Here is a 16923-nt window from a genome sequence, read left to right on the forward strand (position 1 = left end):
CTTGTGTTTTCAACTTATGGAGGTCAGAATCCCATCCCTCATCATCATCATAGGCAGTCCCTCGGAATCGAGGAAGACTTGCTTCCACTCTTAGCATGAGCCCTTAGGTAACTGAACAGTCCAATACGAGAGCCACAGTCCCTGTCACAGGTGGGACAGACAGTGGTTGAGGGAAGGGGAGGGTGGGACTGGTTTGCCGCACGCTCCTTCCGCTGCCTGCGCTTGGTTTCTGCACGCTCTCGGCGACGAGACTCGAGGAGCTCAGCGCCCTCCCGGATGCTCTTCCTCCACTTGGGGCGGTCTGGTCTTTACCCAGGGACTCCCAGGTGTCAGTGGGAATGTTGCTCTTTATCAGGGAGGCTTTGAGGGTGTCCCCGTAACGTTTCCTCTGCCCACCTTTGGCTCGTTTGCCGTGAAGGAGTTCCGAGTAGAGCGCTTGCTTTGGAAGTCTCGTGTCTGGCATGTGGACAATGTGGCCCTGCCCAGCGGAGCTGGTCGAGTGTGGTCAGTGCTTCGATGCTGGAGATGTTGGCCTGGTCGAGGACACTGATGTTGGTGCGTCTGTCCTCCCAGGGGATTTGTAGGATCTTGCGGAGACATCGTTGGTGGTATTTCTCTAGCCCCTCCGACAGTGCGGCGCTCCCTCAGTACTGCCCCTCCGACAGTGCGGCGCTCCCTCAGTACTGCCCCTCCGACAGTGCGGTGCTCCCTCAGTCCTGCCCCTCCGACAGTGCGGTGCTCCCTCAGTACTGCCCCTCCGACAGTGCGGTGCTCCCTCAGTACTGCCCCTCCGACAGTGCGGTGCTCCGTCAGTACTGCCCCTCCGACAGTGCGGTGCTCCCTCAGTACTGCCCCTCCGACAGTGCAGCACTCCCTCAGTACTACCCCTCCGACAGTGTGGCGTTTCCTCAGTACTGCTCCTCCGACAGTGCAGCGCTCCCTCAGTACTGTCTCTCCGACAGTGCAGCACTCCCTCAGTACTGCCCCTCCAACAGTGCAGCACTCCCTCAGTACTGTCCCTCCGACAGTGCGGCACTCCCTCAGTACTGCCTCTCCAAAAGTATGGCACTCCCTTAGTACTGCCCCTCCAACAGTGCAGCGCTCCCTCAGTACTGTCCCTCCGACAGTGCAGCGCTCCCTCAGTACTGCCCTCTGACAGTGCAGCGCTCCCTCAGTACTGCCCCTCCGATAGTGCAGCACTCCATCAGTACTGCCCCTCCGACAGTGCATCACTCCCTCAGTACTGCCCCTCCGACAGTGCAGCTCTCCCTCAGTACTGCCCCCTCCGACAGTGCGGCGCTCCCTCAGTACTGCCCCTCCGACAGTGCGGCGCTCCCTCAGTACTGCCCCTCCGACAGTGCATCACTCCCTCAGTACTGCCCCTCCGACAGTGCAGCTCTCCCTCAGTACTGCCCCTCCGGCAGTGCGGCTCTCCCTCAGTACTGCCCCTCCGACAGTGCGGCACTCCCTCAGTACTGCCCCTCCGACAGTGCGGTGCTCCCTCAGTACTGCCCCTCCGACAGTGCGGCGCTCCCTCAGCACCGCCCCTCCGACAGTGCGGCGCTCCCTCAGTACTGCCCCTCCGACAGTGCGGCGCTCCCTCAGTACTGCCCCTCCGACAGTGCGGCGCTCCCTCAGTACTGCCCCTCCGACAGTGTGGAGCTCCCTCATACTGCCCCTCCAACATTGCGGTGCTCCCTCAGTACTGCACTGGAGTGTCAGCCTAGATTTTTGAGCTTAAGTCTCTGGAGTGGGACTCAAGTGGGCACCCACAACTTTCTGACCCAGAGCCGAGGGTGCTGCCCACTGAGCCACTGGCTGACACTGCGGTGCAGTCGTGAGAGTAGAATGCAATATAATCAGATCTTCTGACCGCACTTCTCCAAGGTGTCATCACCTTCACTGGTATTCAACACCGATTGCTGAATACCAGTGGGGGACACACTCCGAGAGGACTCCTGCACTGCCTGGTCCTCCTAGTCTGCCTGGTGACCACCCAATAGAGGTGTTCAAACTGATCAGGGGTTTTGACAGAGCAGGCTGGGAGAAACTCTTCCCTCTGGAAGGCGGGTCGGGAGCCAGAGGTCATTGAACCGAAATAATTGGCGAAAGAACCAGAGGGGAAACGAGGAGACCACAGAGGGTTGTTATGATCTGGAACGCACGGCCTGAAAGGATGGAGGAAGCAGATCCTGTGTGAGCTTTCAAAAGGCGATGGGACATGTGTTTGAAGAGGATTAATTTACAGGGTTATGGGAAAAGAGCAGGGGGGGAGTGGGACTACATTAGACAGCTCCTTCACAGAGCCGGCACAGGCACGATGGGCCGAATGGTCCCCTTATGTGCTGTGTGGTTCTATTATTCTATAACCTTATCAGCATATTCCTCTCTCCCTCAGGTGCACATCCAGTATCCCCTTAAGTACATCTAAGCTGTTCACCTCAATCACTCCCTGTGGAGTGTATTCCACATATTCTCTGGTCAAATATGGATTTATCAGTGATTATCTTATATTGATGGCCTCTAGTTCTGGTCTCCCCAACAAGAGGAAACATCTTCTCTACCTCTACCCTATCAAACCACTTCATAATTTTGTTTTATTCGTTCCTGGGATGTGGGCATCGCTGGCAAGGCCGGCATTTATTGCCCATCCCTAATTGCCCCTTGAGAAGGTGGTGGTGAGCCGCCTTGAACCGCTATTTCTTTCCACGATATTTCTTTGTGACAGTTTTGGTACAACGGAGCGATTCGCTGGGCCATTTCGGAGGGTCAGTTAAGAGTCGACCACATTGCTATGGGGGCTGGAGTCACATATCAGCCAGACCGGGTAAGGGCGGCAGATTTCCTTCCCTAAAGGACATTAGTGAACCAGTTGGGTTTTTAACGACAATCCAGTAGTTTCATGGTCACCGTTACTGACACTGGCTTTTTAATTCTAGATTTATTTAATTAACTGAATTTAAATTCCCCAGCTGCCCTGGCGGGATTTTAACTCGTGTCTCTGGATCATTAGCCCAGGGTCTGGATTATTGGTCCATTAACAACAATAGCTTGTATTTATATAGCGCCTTTAACGTGGTGAAACGTCCCAAGGCGCATCACAGGAGTGTTATGTGATAAAAGGTTCACAGAGGGAGGTTTTAAGGCGTGTCTTAAAGGAGGAAAGAGAGGTAGAGAGGCAGAGAGGTTTATGGAGGGAGTTCCAGAGCTTGGGGCCCAGGCAACAGAAGGCACGGCCACCGATGGTAGAGCGATTATTATCAGGGATGCTCAGGAGGGCAGAATTAGAGGAGCGCAGACATCTCGGGGGGTTGTGGGGCTGGAGGAGATTACAGAGATAGGGAGGGGCGAGGGCCATGGAGGGATTTGTAAACCAGGATGAGAATTTTGAAATTGAGGTATTGCTTAACCGGGAGTCAATGTAGGTCAGCGAGCACAGAGGGTGATGGGTGAGCGGGACTTGGTGTGAGTTAGGACACGGGTCAGCGAGCACAGGGGGTGATGGGTGAGCGGGACTCGGTGCGAGTTAGGACACGGGTCAGCGAGCACAGTGGGTGATGGGTGAGCGGGACTCGGTGCGAGTTAGGACACGGGTCAGCGAGCACAGGGGGTGATGGGTGAGCGGGACTTGGTGTGAGTTAGGACACGGGTCAGCGAGCACAGGGGGTGATGGATGAGCGGGACTCGGTGCGAGTTAGGACACGAGGCAGCGAGCACAGGGGGTGATGGGTGAGCGGGACTTGATGCGAGTTAGGACACGGGGCGGCCAAGTTTTGGATCACCTCTAGTTTATGTAGGGTAGAATATGGGAGGCCAGCCAGGGATGCGTTGGAATAGTGAAGTCTAGAGGTAACAAAGGCACAGACGAAGGTTTCAGCAGAGGATGAGCTGAGGCAGGGGCGGAGACGGGCGATGTTACGGAGGTGGAGATAGGCGGTCTTAGTTATGCTGCGGATATGTGGTCGAAAGCTCATTTCTGGGTCAAAGATAACAACCACTATGGTACCGTAGCCCCATTTTAAAGACCGCTCTCAGGTCATCACTCAGTCATCTCAATCCGAGAGAAAAAAAGCCCCAACTTTTCAATTCAAGGAGTCATCTGGAGTCAGAAGTCGGCCAGACCGGATAGGGATGCCAGATCACTCACTGAAGGACATTAGTGACTCAGTTGGGTTTTTATGACAAACCGGCACCCTTCATCAGGAGCAACAGAAATAACTTGCATTTCTATAGCGCCTTTCACAACCTCAGGATACCCCAAAGTGCTTCTGTTACAATGATGTACTTTTTGAAGTGTAGTTGCTGTTGTACTGTGAAGTATTTTGAGATGATTTTCACATCTTCCGTTTGGAATCCAGGGCGATGGGGTGAATAGCCAATCATCTGTGGCAACTTTGGTGGAAGATTGTATTTTGTCTACTTTGTTGTTGTAGTGTAGGCAACATTTTCCTGTCACATGTACCCACTTAGACCCTGCAATTGGTGAATAAGGTCTCGCATGTGACCATTGCGCTGTTTGGTGTAACGTATACACCTGTGAGGATGCTCACAGATTGGTTGAGCTGTTGAGTTGGAAGTCACGAGACTCAATAAAACCCCGGCCAGTTGGGTTCGGGAGATCCACGATGGGGCAGGTGGTTGTGAGCCTGGTGGATGAACCGGTAATGTGTCGTGTGATTGTTAAACCTTTTGCTAATAAACCAACTAGTTCTTAATAGCAAATGTGTTGCTGTGAATTCTTAAGCAAACAACCCTTGAAGCAAATACATTTCATTTGTGAACAGTCCTTTTAAGAAGCATGGGAAATCCTAAATCAGAGAGAATTTGTGCTTAAAAGTTCAAGTTTCGATGCAGAGAGGAGATATCTTAGAAGAGGGATTGTCCTAATGATCAGGCAGGGGAAGCTTGGAAAAACTCAGGGCGATTTTAACCTTCCAGTCTCATCGGGAAGTTGACGGGATTGGGGAGGATCACTGGGTTTTACCCCCCTCCCCCCGGCCCGATTTCACTTCCCGTTGAGGTCAATATTGGCGGGATGTTCCTGATCCCATGGGATTCCCACCCACAGAGTTAGGGTAAAATTACCTCGACTAATCTGCTGCACCATAAAAACCGACACACACACACAAACGGAATTAAAGTCGAGCGGTTTTATTACGATCTCTCAAATCTAATGAACTGACAAAACCGGCTGGACGGACACACAACAGGCAGCGAGAGCAGAACAGAAATGAAAATAAAAGAAATATAACATCATTGTCTCTGTTCAGTCAGAGAAACACAGAGCAAAAGCAGGCACGGCCTGCAAACAATCTCGATGTAGGGAGCACCTCTGCGGCTAATAATAGTGTGGCGTGTTAAAGTACAGAGTGAAGTTGGTCGCATGGAACGCAAAGAAAGAAAGACTTGCATTTATATAGCGCCTTTCACGACCACCGGACGTCCCAATGGGCTTTGCAGCCAATGAAGTACTTTTGAAGTGTAGTCACTGCTGAAACGTAGGGAAGCTCATGCCAGCCTGGGTGTCTGTTCTGCTTGGCACGGGTGAGTTGAGATGAGTTGAATGCAATGCCCTTCATCCTGGCACCTCGTACATAGCTATGTGTTGCCATGACTTCTTAAGCAAAGAACCCATGAAGCAAATACATTACATGCGTGTAACTGGCAAATCAACTTCAATATAGATACCATGGGGGAAATGTGAGTTCCTTTGCATTCTCGAGACGCGCGGCAAGAATTTCATGCTGATAAATTGCGTCGCTCGCAGATCCAGGGGAGTTTTGCAGTGCACAAGTTGTCATTCCATTGTCCTTTGTCATTGGTGTGGGCGCAGTCCTCACGATTGCCAGCGTTGTTGGGTTCTCCGGCAGCCCAAAACCTTCAAACATAAAAGCCCACAGTGGTGACACTAAGCGTGACACGGCAGATTGCCCCGTAAGGTCATTGGAATTTTGGAAGCAGCTTGAATCATAAGAATCACTGTAATGTTGAGTTGGGAGTGGCTTAACCAGTCACGTGATGTTCACAAGACTCAATAAAACCCCGGCCTGTTGGGTTCGGGGGATCCACGATGAGGTATGCAGTTGTGAGCCTGGTGGATGAACTGGAGCGCTTGCTTTGGGAGTCTCGTGTCCGGCATGCGGACAATGTGGCCCTGCCCAGCGGGGCTGATCAAGTGTGGTCAGTGCTTCAATGCTGGGGGTGTTGGCCTGGTCGAGGACGCTAATGTTGGTGCGTCTGTCCTCCCAGGGGGTTTGCAGGACGAGCCAAAGGTGGGCAGAGGAAACGTTACAAGGACACCCTCAAAGCCTCCCTGATAAAGTGCAACATCCCCCACCGACACCTGGGAGTCCCTGGGCCCAAAGACCAGTTCGCTCTAAGTGGAGGAAGTGCATCCGGGAGGGCGATGAGCACCTCGAGTCTCATCGCCGAGAGCGTGCAGAAATCAAGCGCAGGCAGCGGAAGGAGCGTGCGGCAAACCAGTCCCACCCTCCCCTTCCCTCAACGACTATCTGCCCCACCTGTGACAGGGACTGTGACTCTCGTATTGGACTGTTCAGCCACCTAAGGACTCATTTTAAGAGTGGAAGCAAGTCTTCCTCGATTCCGAGGGACTGCCTATGATGATTATGATGATGGATGAACCGGTAATGTGTAGTGTGATTGTTAAACCTTTGCTAATAAACCAACTGGTTCTTAATAGCAATGTGTTGCTGTGAATTCTTAAGCAAAGAACCCATGAAGCAAATACATTACAGGCATGTAATTGGCAAATCAACTTCAATATAGATAAGTGTGAGGTGGTTCAGCTTGGTACGAAGAATAAGAAGGCCTCATACTCCCTGGAAAATAAATGTTTAAATGGGGCAAAGGAGCAGCAGGATCTGTGGGTACAGATGTACGCATCACTAACAGAAACGACACAGATTAATAAGGCCATAAAAAAGCAAACCAAACACTGAGATTCATTTCTAGAGGGATAGAATTGAAAAGCAGAGAAGCTATGTTAAACGTATTGAACCTTAGACCACAGAGAGCACTGTGCACATTATAAAAAAATATAGAGGCACTGGAGAAGGTGTAAACAGGATTTACTAGGGCGACACCAGAACTGAGAGGTTATAACCATCAGGGAAGATTGAACAGAAGAGTTAAGAGGTTATCTTTAAGATTATGAAAGGGTTTGACAGGGTAGAGAGGAGATGCTTCCATTTGTGGGAGACATCAGAACTAAATATCAGATAGTCACTCATAAATCCAATCGGGAATTCAGGAGAAATTTCTTTTCCCCCGAGAGTGGTGGAATGTGGAGCTCGCTGCCACAGGGAGTGGTTGAAGCGAATAGTATCAATGCATTTAAAGGGGAAGCTGGATAAACACATAGAAACATAGAAAATAGGTGCAGGAGTAGGCCATTCAGCCCTTCGAGCCTGCACCACCATTCAATATGATCATGGCTGATCATTTAACCTCAGTACCCATTTCCTGCTTTCTCTCCATACCCCTTGATCCCTTTAGCCGTAAGGGCCACATCTAACTCCCTTTTGAATATATCTAACGAACTGGCCTCAACAACTTTCTGTGGTAGAGAATTCCACAGGTTCACAATTCTCTGAGTGAAGAAGTTTCTCCTCATCTCGGTCCTAAATGGCTTACCCCTTATCCTTAGACTGTGACCCCTGGTTCTGGACTTCCCCAACATCGGGAACATTCTTCCTGCATCTAACCTGTCCAATCCCGTCAGAATTTGATATATTTCTATTAGATCCCCTCTCATTCTTCTAAAGTCCAGTGAATATAAGCCTAGTCGATCCAGTCTTTCTTCATATGTCAGTCCTGCCATCCCGGGAATCAGTCTGGTGAACCTTCACTGCACTCCCTCAATAGCAAGAAGGTCCTTCCTCAGATTAGGAGACCAAAACTGTACACAGTATTCAAGGTGTGGCCTCACCAAGGCCCTGTACAACTGCAGTAAGACCTCCCTGCTCCTATACTCAAATCCTCTCGCTATGAAGGCCAACATGCCATTTGCCTTCTTCACCGCCTGCTGTACCTGCATGCCAACTTTCAATGACTGATGTACCATGAGCCCCCAGGTCTCGTTGCACCTCCCCTTTTCCTAATCTGCCGCCATTCAGATAATATTCTGCCTTCCTGTTTTTGCCACCAAAGTGGATAACCTCACATTTATCCACATTATACTGCATCTACCATGAGAGAGAAGGGAATAGAAGGATGTGTTGATGGGGTGAGATGAAGAGGGGTGGGAGGGGGCTGTTGTGGAGCATAAACCCCGGCACGGAGCCGTTGGGCCCAATGGGCTGTTTCTGTGCTGTACATACCATGCACTGCGCAATATAAACGCCAGTGGTTCTTGTTGTTTTACTCACTTTGGTGTTGAACTGTAACTAGTGCCATCATCCCATTTCCAGCTTCCTTCATCGGAAATATCACTCAGCCCGATCCAGTACATTTTAGGCTTTATTTCTCTCGTCATAAAATTCTGCAAAAAGATGAAACGTCACGAGCGAGAGTAAGCTAAAGAAGCAATCCTTCCACGCCCAGACTGTTTAAAACATACCAAGTCTTAATTTCATCTGGGCTCAAGCTAGTCAAAGGGGCAGTACTTCATTTGAGCTGGGGAAATATGTGAGTTAACCTCGGCAAAATGATCAGCCAATATCGTTCACACTACTCAAAGTGCTTTTCAGCGTAAACAGGTGTTGAATTTATATAGCGCCTTTAATATAGTAAAATGTCCCAAGGTGCTTCACAGGCAGTGAAACTTTGACACCGAGCTGCTTGAGGAAATATCAGGGCAGGTGACCAAAAGCTTGGTCAACGAGGTCGGTTTTAATTAGCGACCGTCTTGAAGGAGGAGAGAGAGGTAGAGAGGCGGAGAGGTTTAGGGAGGGAGTTCCAGAGCTTGGGGCCCAGGCAACAGAAGGCACGGCCACCGATGGTGGAGCGATTATAATCAGGGATGCTCAGGAGGGCAGAATTAGAGGAGCGCAGACATCTCGGGGGGTTGTGGGGCTGGAGGAGATTACAGAGATAGGGAGGGGCGAGGGCCATGGAGGGATTTGAAAGCAAGGATGAGATTTTTGAAATTGAGGCGTTGCTTAACCGGGAGCCAATGTAGATCAGCGAGCACAGGAGGTGATGGGTGAGCGGGACTCGGTACGAGTTAGGACACGGCAGCGAGCACAGGGGGTGATGGGTGAGCAGGACTTGGTGCGAATTAGGACACGGGGCAGCGAGCACAGAGGGTGATGGGTGAGCGGGACTTGGTGCGAGTTAGGACACGGGGCAGCGAGCACAGGGGATGATGGGTGAGCGGGACTTGGTGCGAGTTAGGACACAGGGCAGCAAGCACAGGGGATGATGGGTGAGCGGGACTTGGTGCGAGTTAGGACACAGGGCAGCAAGCACAGGGGATGATGGGTGAGCGGGACTTGGTGCGAGTTAGGACATGGGGCAGCGAGCACAGTGGGTGATGGGTGAGTGGGACTTGGTGCGAGTTAGGACATGGGGCAGCGAGCACAGTGGGTGATGGGTGAGCGGGACTTGGTGCGAGTTAGGACATGGGGCAGTGAGCACAGAGGGTGATGGGTGAGCGGGACTCGGTGCGAGTTAGGACACGGGTCAGTGAGCACAGGGGGTGATGGGTGAGCGGGACTTGGTGCGTGTTAGGACATGGGGCAGCGACCACAGTGGGTGATGGGTGAGCGGGACTTGGTGCGAGTTAGGACATGGGGCAGTGAGCACAGAGGGTGATGGGTGAGCGGGACTCGGTGCGAGTTAGGACACGGGTCAGTGAGCACAGGGGGTGATGGGTGAGCGGGACTCGGTGCGAGTTAGGACACGGGGCAGTGAGCACAGGGGGTGATGGATGAGCGGGACTCGGTGCGAGTTAGGACACAGGGCAGCAGGGTTTTGGATGGACTCAAGTTCTTCAGCATGTTCCATACGTCAAGGTGTTCGTGGGCATGCAGAGCTGCAAAGCTGTGCCACAAATCTCTGTCAGAATGGTCACCTTTCCAACGTGAATGATTGCATACACAGGATCAATAAAAAGAAAGACTTTGGTTTTACAAAGCAACTTACACAAACTCTGCGCATCCCAAAGGAATTTACAATCAGAGCTTCCGGTCGCCTGTCACTTTAATTCCCCGCTCCACTCCCACTCTGACCTCTCCGTCCTCGGCCTCCTACACTGTTCCAACGAAGCTCAACGCAAGCTCGAGGAACAACACCTCATCCTTCATGCTTTACAGCCTTCTGGGCTCAACATCGAGTTCAACTACTTCAGAACTTAACTTCTGCCCATATATTTTTTTCTGTTTCTTTCTTTCTTTCCCACGGCAACCGTTGACGATTCTTCCGCCTCCATTTACACCCTAGCTAGACTCATCTTTGGTTTCTTAACTTGTTCCATTACCGTCTCCCTTTGCCTCGCACCATCACCCCTTTTGTCTCTCTAATCTCTCCTGCCTTCCACCCTATCACTGACCTTCCCTTTTGTTCTTTCCTCCCCCACCCCCCCTGCCCCGACACTCGCTGAAAGACCTGTTGCCTCTCTAATTTTCTCCAGTTGTGACGAAGGGTCATTGACCCGAAACGTTAACGCTGTTTCTCTCTCCACAGATACTGCCTGACCCGCTGTGTGTTTCCAACATTCTCTGTTGTTATTACAGTGCTCCTGTTTGAAAATGTAGTCACAGTTGTAATGTGTGAGTTGAGGCATATTCGGACAAGGATGAGAATATTTAAATTGAAGCGTTGCCGGATTGGGGGCCAATGTAGGTTAGCGAGCACAAGGGGTGATGGGTGAGCGGGACACGGTGTGAGTTAGGACACGGGGCAGCGAGCACAGTGGGTGATGGGTGAGCGGGACACGGTGTGAGTTAGGACACGGGGCAGTGAGCACAGTGGGTGATGGGTGAGCGGGACACGGTGTGAGTTAGGACACGGGGCAGCGAGCACAAGGGGTGATGGTTGAGCGGGACTTGGTGCGAGTTAGGACACGGGGCAGCGAGCACAGGGGGTGATGGGTGAGCGGGACACGGTGCGAGTTAGGACACGGGGCAGTGAGCACAGTGGGTGATGGGTGAGCGGGACTTGGTGCGAGTTAGGACACGGGGCAGCGAGCACAAGGGGTGATGGGTGAACGGGACTTGGTGCGAGTTAGGACATGGGGCAGTGAGCACAGAGGGTGATGGGTGAGCGGGACTCGGTGCGAGTTAGGACACGGGTCAGTGAGCACAGGGGGTGATGGGTGAGCGGGACTCGGTGCGAGTTAGGACACGGGGCAGTGAGCACAGGGGGTGATGGATGAGCGGGACTCGGTGTGAGTTAGGACACAGGGCAGCGAGCACAGGGGGTGATGGGTGAGTGGGACTCGGTGCGAGTTAGGACACGGGGCAGTGAGCACAGGGGGTGATGGATGAGCGGGACTCGGTGCGAGTTAGGACACAGGGCAGCAGGGTTTTGGATGGACTCAAGTTCTTCAGCATGTTCCATACGTCAAGGTGTTCGTGGGCATGCAGAGCTGCAAAGCTGTGCCACAAATCTCTGTCAGAATGGTCACCTTTCCAACGTGAATGATTGCATACACAGGATCAATAAAAAGAAAGACTTTGGTTTTACAAAGCAACTTACACAAACTCTGCGCATCCCAAAGGAATTTACAATCAGAGCTTCCGGTCGCCTGTCACTTTAATTCCCCGCTCCACTCCCACTCTGATCTCTCTGTCCTCGGCCTCCTACACTGTTCCAACGAAGCTCAACGCAAGCTCGAGGAACAGCACCGCATCCTTCATGCTTTACAGCCTTCTGGGCTCAACATCGAGTTCAACTACTTCAGAACTTAACTTCTGCCCATATATTTTTTTCTGTTTCTTTCTTTCTTTCCCACGGCAACCGTTGACGATTCTTCCGCCTCCATTTACACCCTAGCTAGACTCATCTTTGGTTTCTTAACTTGTTCCATTACCGTCTCCCTTTGCCTCGCACCATTGTCCCTTTTGTCTCTCTAATCTCTCCTGCCTTCCACCCTATCACTGACCTTCCCTTTTGTTCTTTCCTCCCCCACCCCCCCTGCCCCGACACTCGCTGAAAGACCTGTTGCCTCTCTAATTTTCTCCAGTTGTGACGAAGGGTCATTGATCCGAAACGTTAACGCTGTTTCTCTCTCCACAGATACTGCCTGACCCGCTGTGTGTTTCCAACATTCTCTGTTGTTATTACAGTGCTCCTGTTTGAAAATGTAGTCACAGTTGTAATGTGTGAGTTGAGGCATATTCGGACAAGGATGAGAATATTTAAATTGAAGCGTTGCCGGATTGGGGGCCAATGTAGGTTAGCGAGCACAGGGGGTGATGGGTGAGCGGGACACGGTGCGAGTTAGGACACGGGGCAGTGAGCACAGTGGGTGATGGGTGAGCGGGACTTGGTGCGAGTTAGGACACGGGGCAGCGAGCACAAGGGGTGATGGGTGAGCGGGACTCGGTGCGAGTTAGGACACGGGGGCAGCGAGCACATTGGGTGATGGGTGAGCGGGACTTGGTGCGAGTTACGACACAGGGCAGCGAGCACAGGGGGTGATGGGTGAGCGGGACACGGTGTGAGTTAGGACACGGGGCAGCGAGCACAGGGGATGATGGGTGAGCGGGACACGGTGCGAGTTAGGACACGGGGCAGCGAGCACAAGGAGTGATGGGTGAGCGGGACTTATTGCGAGTTAGGACACGGGTCAGCGAGCATATTGGGTGATGGGTGAGCGGGACTCGGTACGAGTTAGGATACGGGCAGCAGCATTATGTATGAGCCATATGTCAAGGTGTGCATTAGAGGGCAGAGCCAAATTGCGCACAGCAAGCTCCCACAAACAAAATTACCAGATCATATGTTTTAGTGATGTTGGATGAGGGATAAATATTAGCTGAGACACTTGTATGCTCACAGGTTTGTAGAGCTGTTGAGTTGGGAGTGGCTTAGCCAGTCACGTGAAGTTCACAAGACTCAATAAAACCCCAGCCAGTTGGATTCTGGGGATCCACGACGGGGCTGGTGGTTGTGAGCCTGGTGGATGAATTTCGTGGGCCGCCCTGAGCTGTGTGAGAACACCATCGCAGGTCGGGGCTGTAAATAGAGCTGGAGTACCGGGCCCTGGAACACCGTGGGCGGAGGTGCGGCGAATGAGGGTACGGGGCCCAGAAGAGCCGAGGGCCCAGGGGCAGCACGGGCCCAGCCCACACTGTGCGATATGTGCACGCACTGGGTCCGTGCAGCAGAGCTGGTCTCTGGTTAACCCTCGCCACTGGACCAAGACCTAGCTCTGTCAAGCCCGTGTGGTGGCTGGTGTGCAACGGTCACCCCACGTTAAAACAATCCACCCACAGGCATCTTCCACCCCCTCAACTGGAGTTCAGGACCTGGAACATCGGGTCCTTCATTGAAACATCTGTGAACTCATGTGGAAACAAGTCATCCTCGTTCGATGATGGATGGTGGATGAACCGGTGATGTGTAGTGTGATTGTTAAACCTTTGCTAATAAACCAACTAGTTCTTAATAGCAATGTGTTGCTGTGAATTCTTAAGTAAAGAACCCATGAAGCAAATACATTACAGCACTTCCCTGCTTTCTTTTCAGTCCACCTGAGATTGCAGAGGGGGCCGCGGTATGTTATCGACAGGATGGCTTAGCCGTAGTGTACCTGCTGGCACTCAACCTACCATAAGTAACTTTCAAAAGGGCAATTGGAGGGCAATTTGAAGGCGGAAAAATGTGCGGGGGCTGTGGGGAAAGAGCAGGGGGGGGAGTGGGACTAATCGGATCGCTCTGCCACAGAGCCGGCACAGGAACGATGGGCCGAATGGCCTCGCTCTGTGATGTATCGTTCCACGATAACAATCAATGTCGCTTTTCCCGACAGTAAAGATATCCAAAATTGTGGAGCTGCAGAGGGCATTCGCGCATCAGATGCAGTTCCAGGTTGCGACGTGTCAAGCCAGCTGTTGCCAATCCGACTTCAGAAATACTTAAATAGGTTCGTTATCGTTCTTTTAATAATGACTCGTTGACAAAGGCACTTGAGCTAATCGACCGTCCTTCATGTACCATCACATCCACTTCAGTTCACCACAAGTACACGCAGGAAACCCTGGAAATGGCACTGCGATCAACAGGAGTCACCAGCTGAAGTTTCGATGTTGTGAAATTGAATTTGAACACATCTGATCACTTGTACCGGGGAATGACAACACTCCACCACAAAAGCTGCCCGATTGGTGTCATCGCCCAGATGGTCGAACTGTGCAGAGGGAAACAAGGAACTTGCATTTCGATAGCTTCGGTCACAATCTCGGGACGTCCCAAAGCGCTTTACAGCAAATGAAGTACTTTTTGGAGTGCAGTCACTGTTGTAATGTGGGAAACGCGGCAGCCAATTTGTGCACAGCAAGCTCCCACACACAGCAATGTGATGATGACCGCGTAATTTGTTTTAGTGATGTTGGTTGAGGGGTAAATATTGGCCCCAGAACACCGGGGAGAACTCCCCTGCTCTCCGACAGTGCGGCGCTCCCTCAGTACTGCCCCTCCGACAGTGCGGCGCTCCCTCAGTACTGTCCCTCCGACAGTGCGGCGCTCCCTCAGTACTGCCCCTCCGACAGTGCGACGCTCCCTCAGTACTGCCCCTCCGACAGTGCGGCGCTCCCTCAGTACTGCCCCTCCGACAGTGTGACGCTCCCTCAGTACTGCCCCTCCGACAGTGCGGCGCTCCCTCAGTACTGCCCCTCCGACAGTGTGGAGCTCCCTCAGTACTGCCCCTCCGACAGTGCGGAGCTCCCTCAGTACTGTCCCTCTGACAGTGCGGCTCTCCCTCAGTACTGCCCCTCCGACAGTGCGACGCTCCCACGGTACTGCCCCTCCGACAGTGCGACGCTCCCTCAGTACTGCCCCTCCGACAGTGCGGCGCTCCCTCAGTACTGTCCCTCCGACAGTTCGGCACTCCCTCAGTACTGCCCCTCCGACAGTGCGGCACTCCCTCAGTACTGCCCCTCCGACAGTGCGGCGCTCCCTCAGTACTGTCCCTCCGATAGTGTGGAGCTCCCTCAGTACTGCAGTGTCAGCTTAGATTTTTTTGTGCTCAAGTCCCCGGAATGGGACTTAAACCTACAACCTACAGACTCAGAGGTGAGAGTGTGCTGCGCACTGAGCCACAGTGACACTGACACAGGACAAGAAACCTGCCTCCATTAGCCTTTCCACATGTCATACAGATAAATGATCAACGAATACAGCCCGACCTGTTCCACGATGCTGTTGATCACAATCATGTGCGAATCCTTCAAGGCACAATCCTGTTTTGCCTTTTGCCAGCTGCCTTCTTTGGTTGAAAAGTAGTAACAGGCCTGATTGTACTGCAACCAATCACTGGGACACTGAGGGCAGGAGCATGCTGGAGAGAGGGAAGAGAAGATTGAATGAAGCAAAAATCAAGCACTCTCTTGCACTGGAGAATTACGCTCCCTTGACAGTTATTGTCATGAATGTAAACCATGTATACTAACTGTATAGTCACATAAGGTGTGCCACCAGAGGGCACTGTGGTGGGAGACCTGAAGGTCACCTGATAGGTGTGCAGGGCCCAGTATAAATAAATGGGACTAAGGTCACAACAGCTCAATACAATACTAGAGCTCGTGGAATCATTCATAAGAGTGTTACAGACATAACAGTTATAGCTATAAACAATGCCAGCTATAAATTAATGTTTCAATAAGATCACATCTCATTCTTCTGAACTCCAGAGAGTATAGGCCCAATCTACACAATCCCTCCTCATAGGACAACCCTCTCATCCCAGGAATCAATCGAGTGAACCTCCATTGCACCGTCTCCAAGGCAAGTATATCCTTCCATAGATAAGGAGACCCAAACTGTACACAGTACTCTAGGTGTGGTCTCACGTAGGCCCTGTACAATTATAATACATAAGAACATAAGAAATAGAACCAGGAGTAGGCCATACGGCCCCTCGAGCCTGCTCCGCCATTTAATCCGATCATGGCTGATCTGATCATGGACTCAGTTCCACTTCCCCGCCCATTCCCCAAAACCCCTTAATCTCTCATTGGTTAAGAAACTGTCGATCTCTGTCTTAAATTTATTCAATGTCCCGGCTTCTACAGCTCTCTGAGGCAGCAAATTCCACAGATTTACAACCCTCAGAGAAGAAATTTCTCCTCATCTCACTTTTAAATGGGTGGCCCCTTATTCTAAAATCATGCCCCCTAGTTCTAGTCTCCCCTATCAGTGGAAACATCCTCTCTGCATCCACCTTGTCAAACCCCCTCATAATCTTATACGTTTCAATAAGATCACCTCTCATTCTTCTGAATTCCAATGAGTAGAGGCCCAACCTACTCAACCTTTCCTCATAAGTCAACCCCCCTCATCTCTGGAATCAATCTAGTGAACCTTCTCTGAACTGCCTCCAAAGCAAGTTTATCCTTTCGTAAATATGGAAACCAAAACTATTCCAGGTGTGGCCTCACCAATACCTTATATAGCTGTGGCAAGACTTCCTTGCTCTTATACTCCAACCCCCTTGCAATAAAGACCAAGATGACATTGGCCTTTCTTATTGCTTGCTGTAGCTGCATGTTAACTTTGTGTTTCCTGTACAAGGACACCTAAAACTCTGTGTAATCCTTCATCATCATCGTAGGCAGTCCCTCGAAGCGAGGATGGCTTGCTTCCACGCCAAAAAGGGATGAGTTCACAGGTGTTTCAGTGAAGGACTGTGCTGGGATAACTGTTCAACTGTGTTTGATTATAAAGGTGCTATTGCACCTCTGACTTCAGGATGGGGTTATTGCATAGCTGACATTACAAGACTGACTACACTTCAAA

General features: G+C 51.5%; 1 protein-coding gene across 1 annotated transcript in view; it reads right to left on the reverse strand.

Moving 5' to 3' along the window:
• Nucleotides 1-5356: 5356 nt before the first annotated feature.
• The window catches only part of LOC139238012 (C-type lectin domain family 10 member A-like), a 54421-nt gene continuing 42854 nt past the window's right edge, over nucleotides 5357-16923 (reverse strand). Inside the window, exons 8-10 of the mRNA XM_070867410.1 lie at nucleotides 15315-15466; nucleotides 8391-8503; nucleotides 5357-5878 (exon numbers count right to left, since the gene is read on the reverse strand). Coding sequence (XP_070723511.1) covers nucleotides 5740-5878; nucleotides 8391-8503; nucleotides 15315-15466 — 404 coding nt within the window. The 3' untranslated portion in view covers nucleotides 5357-5739. The remainder of the gene's footprint in view (nucleotides 5879-8390; nucleotides 8504-15314; nucleotides 15467-16923) is intronic.

This window comes from Pristiophorus japonicus, chromosome 24 (genome assembly GCF_044704955.1).
Source record: "Pristiophorus japonicus isolate sPriJap1 chromosome 24, sPriJap1.hap1, whole genome shotgun sequence".
Taxonomy (NCBI): Eukaryota; Metazoa; Chordata; class Chondrichthyes; family Pristiophoridae; genus Pristiophorus; species Pristiophorus japonicus.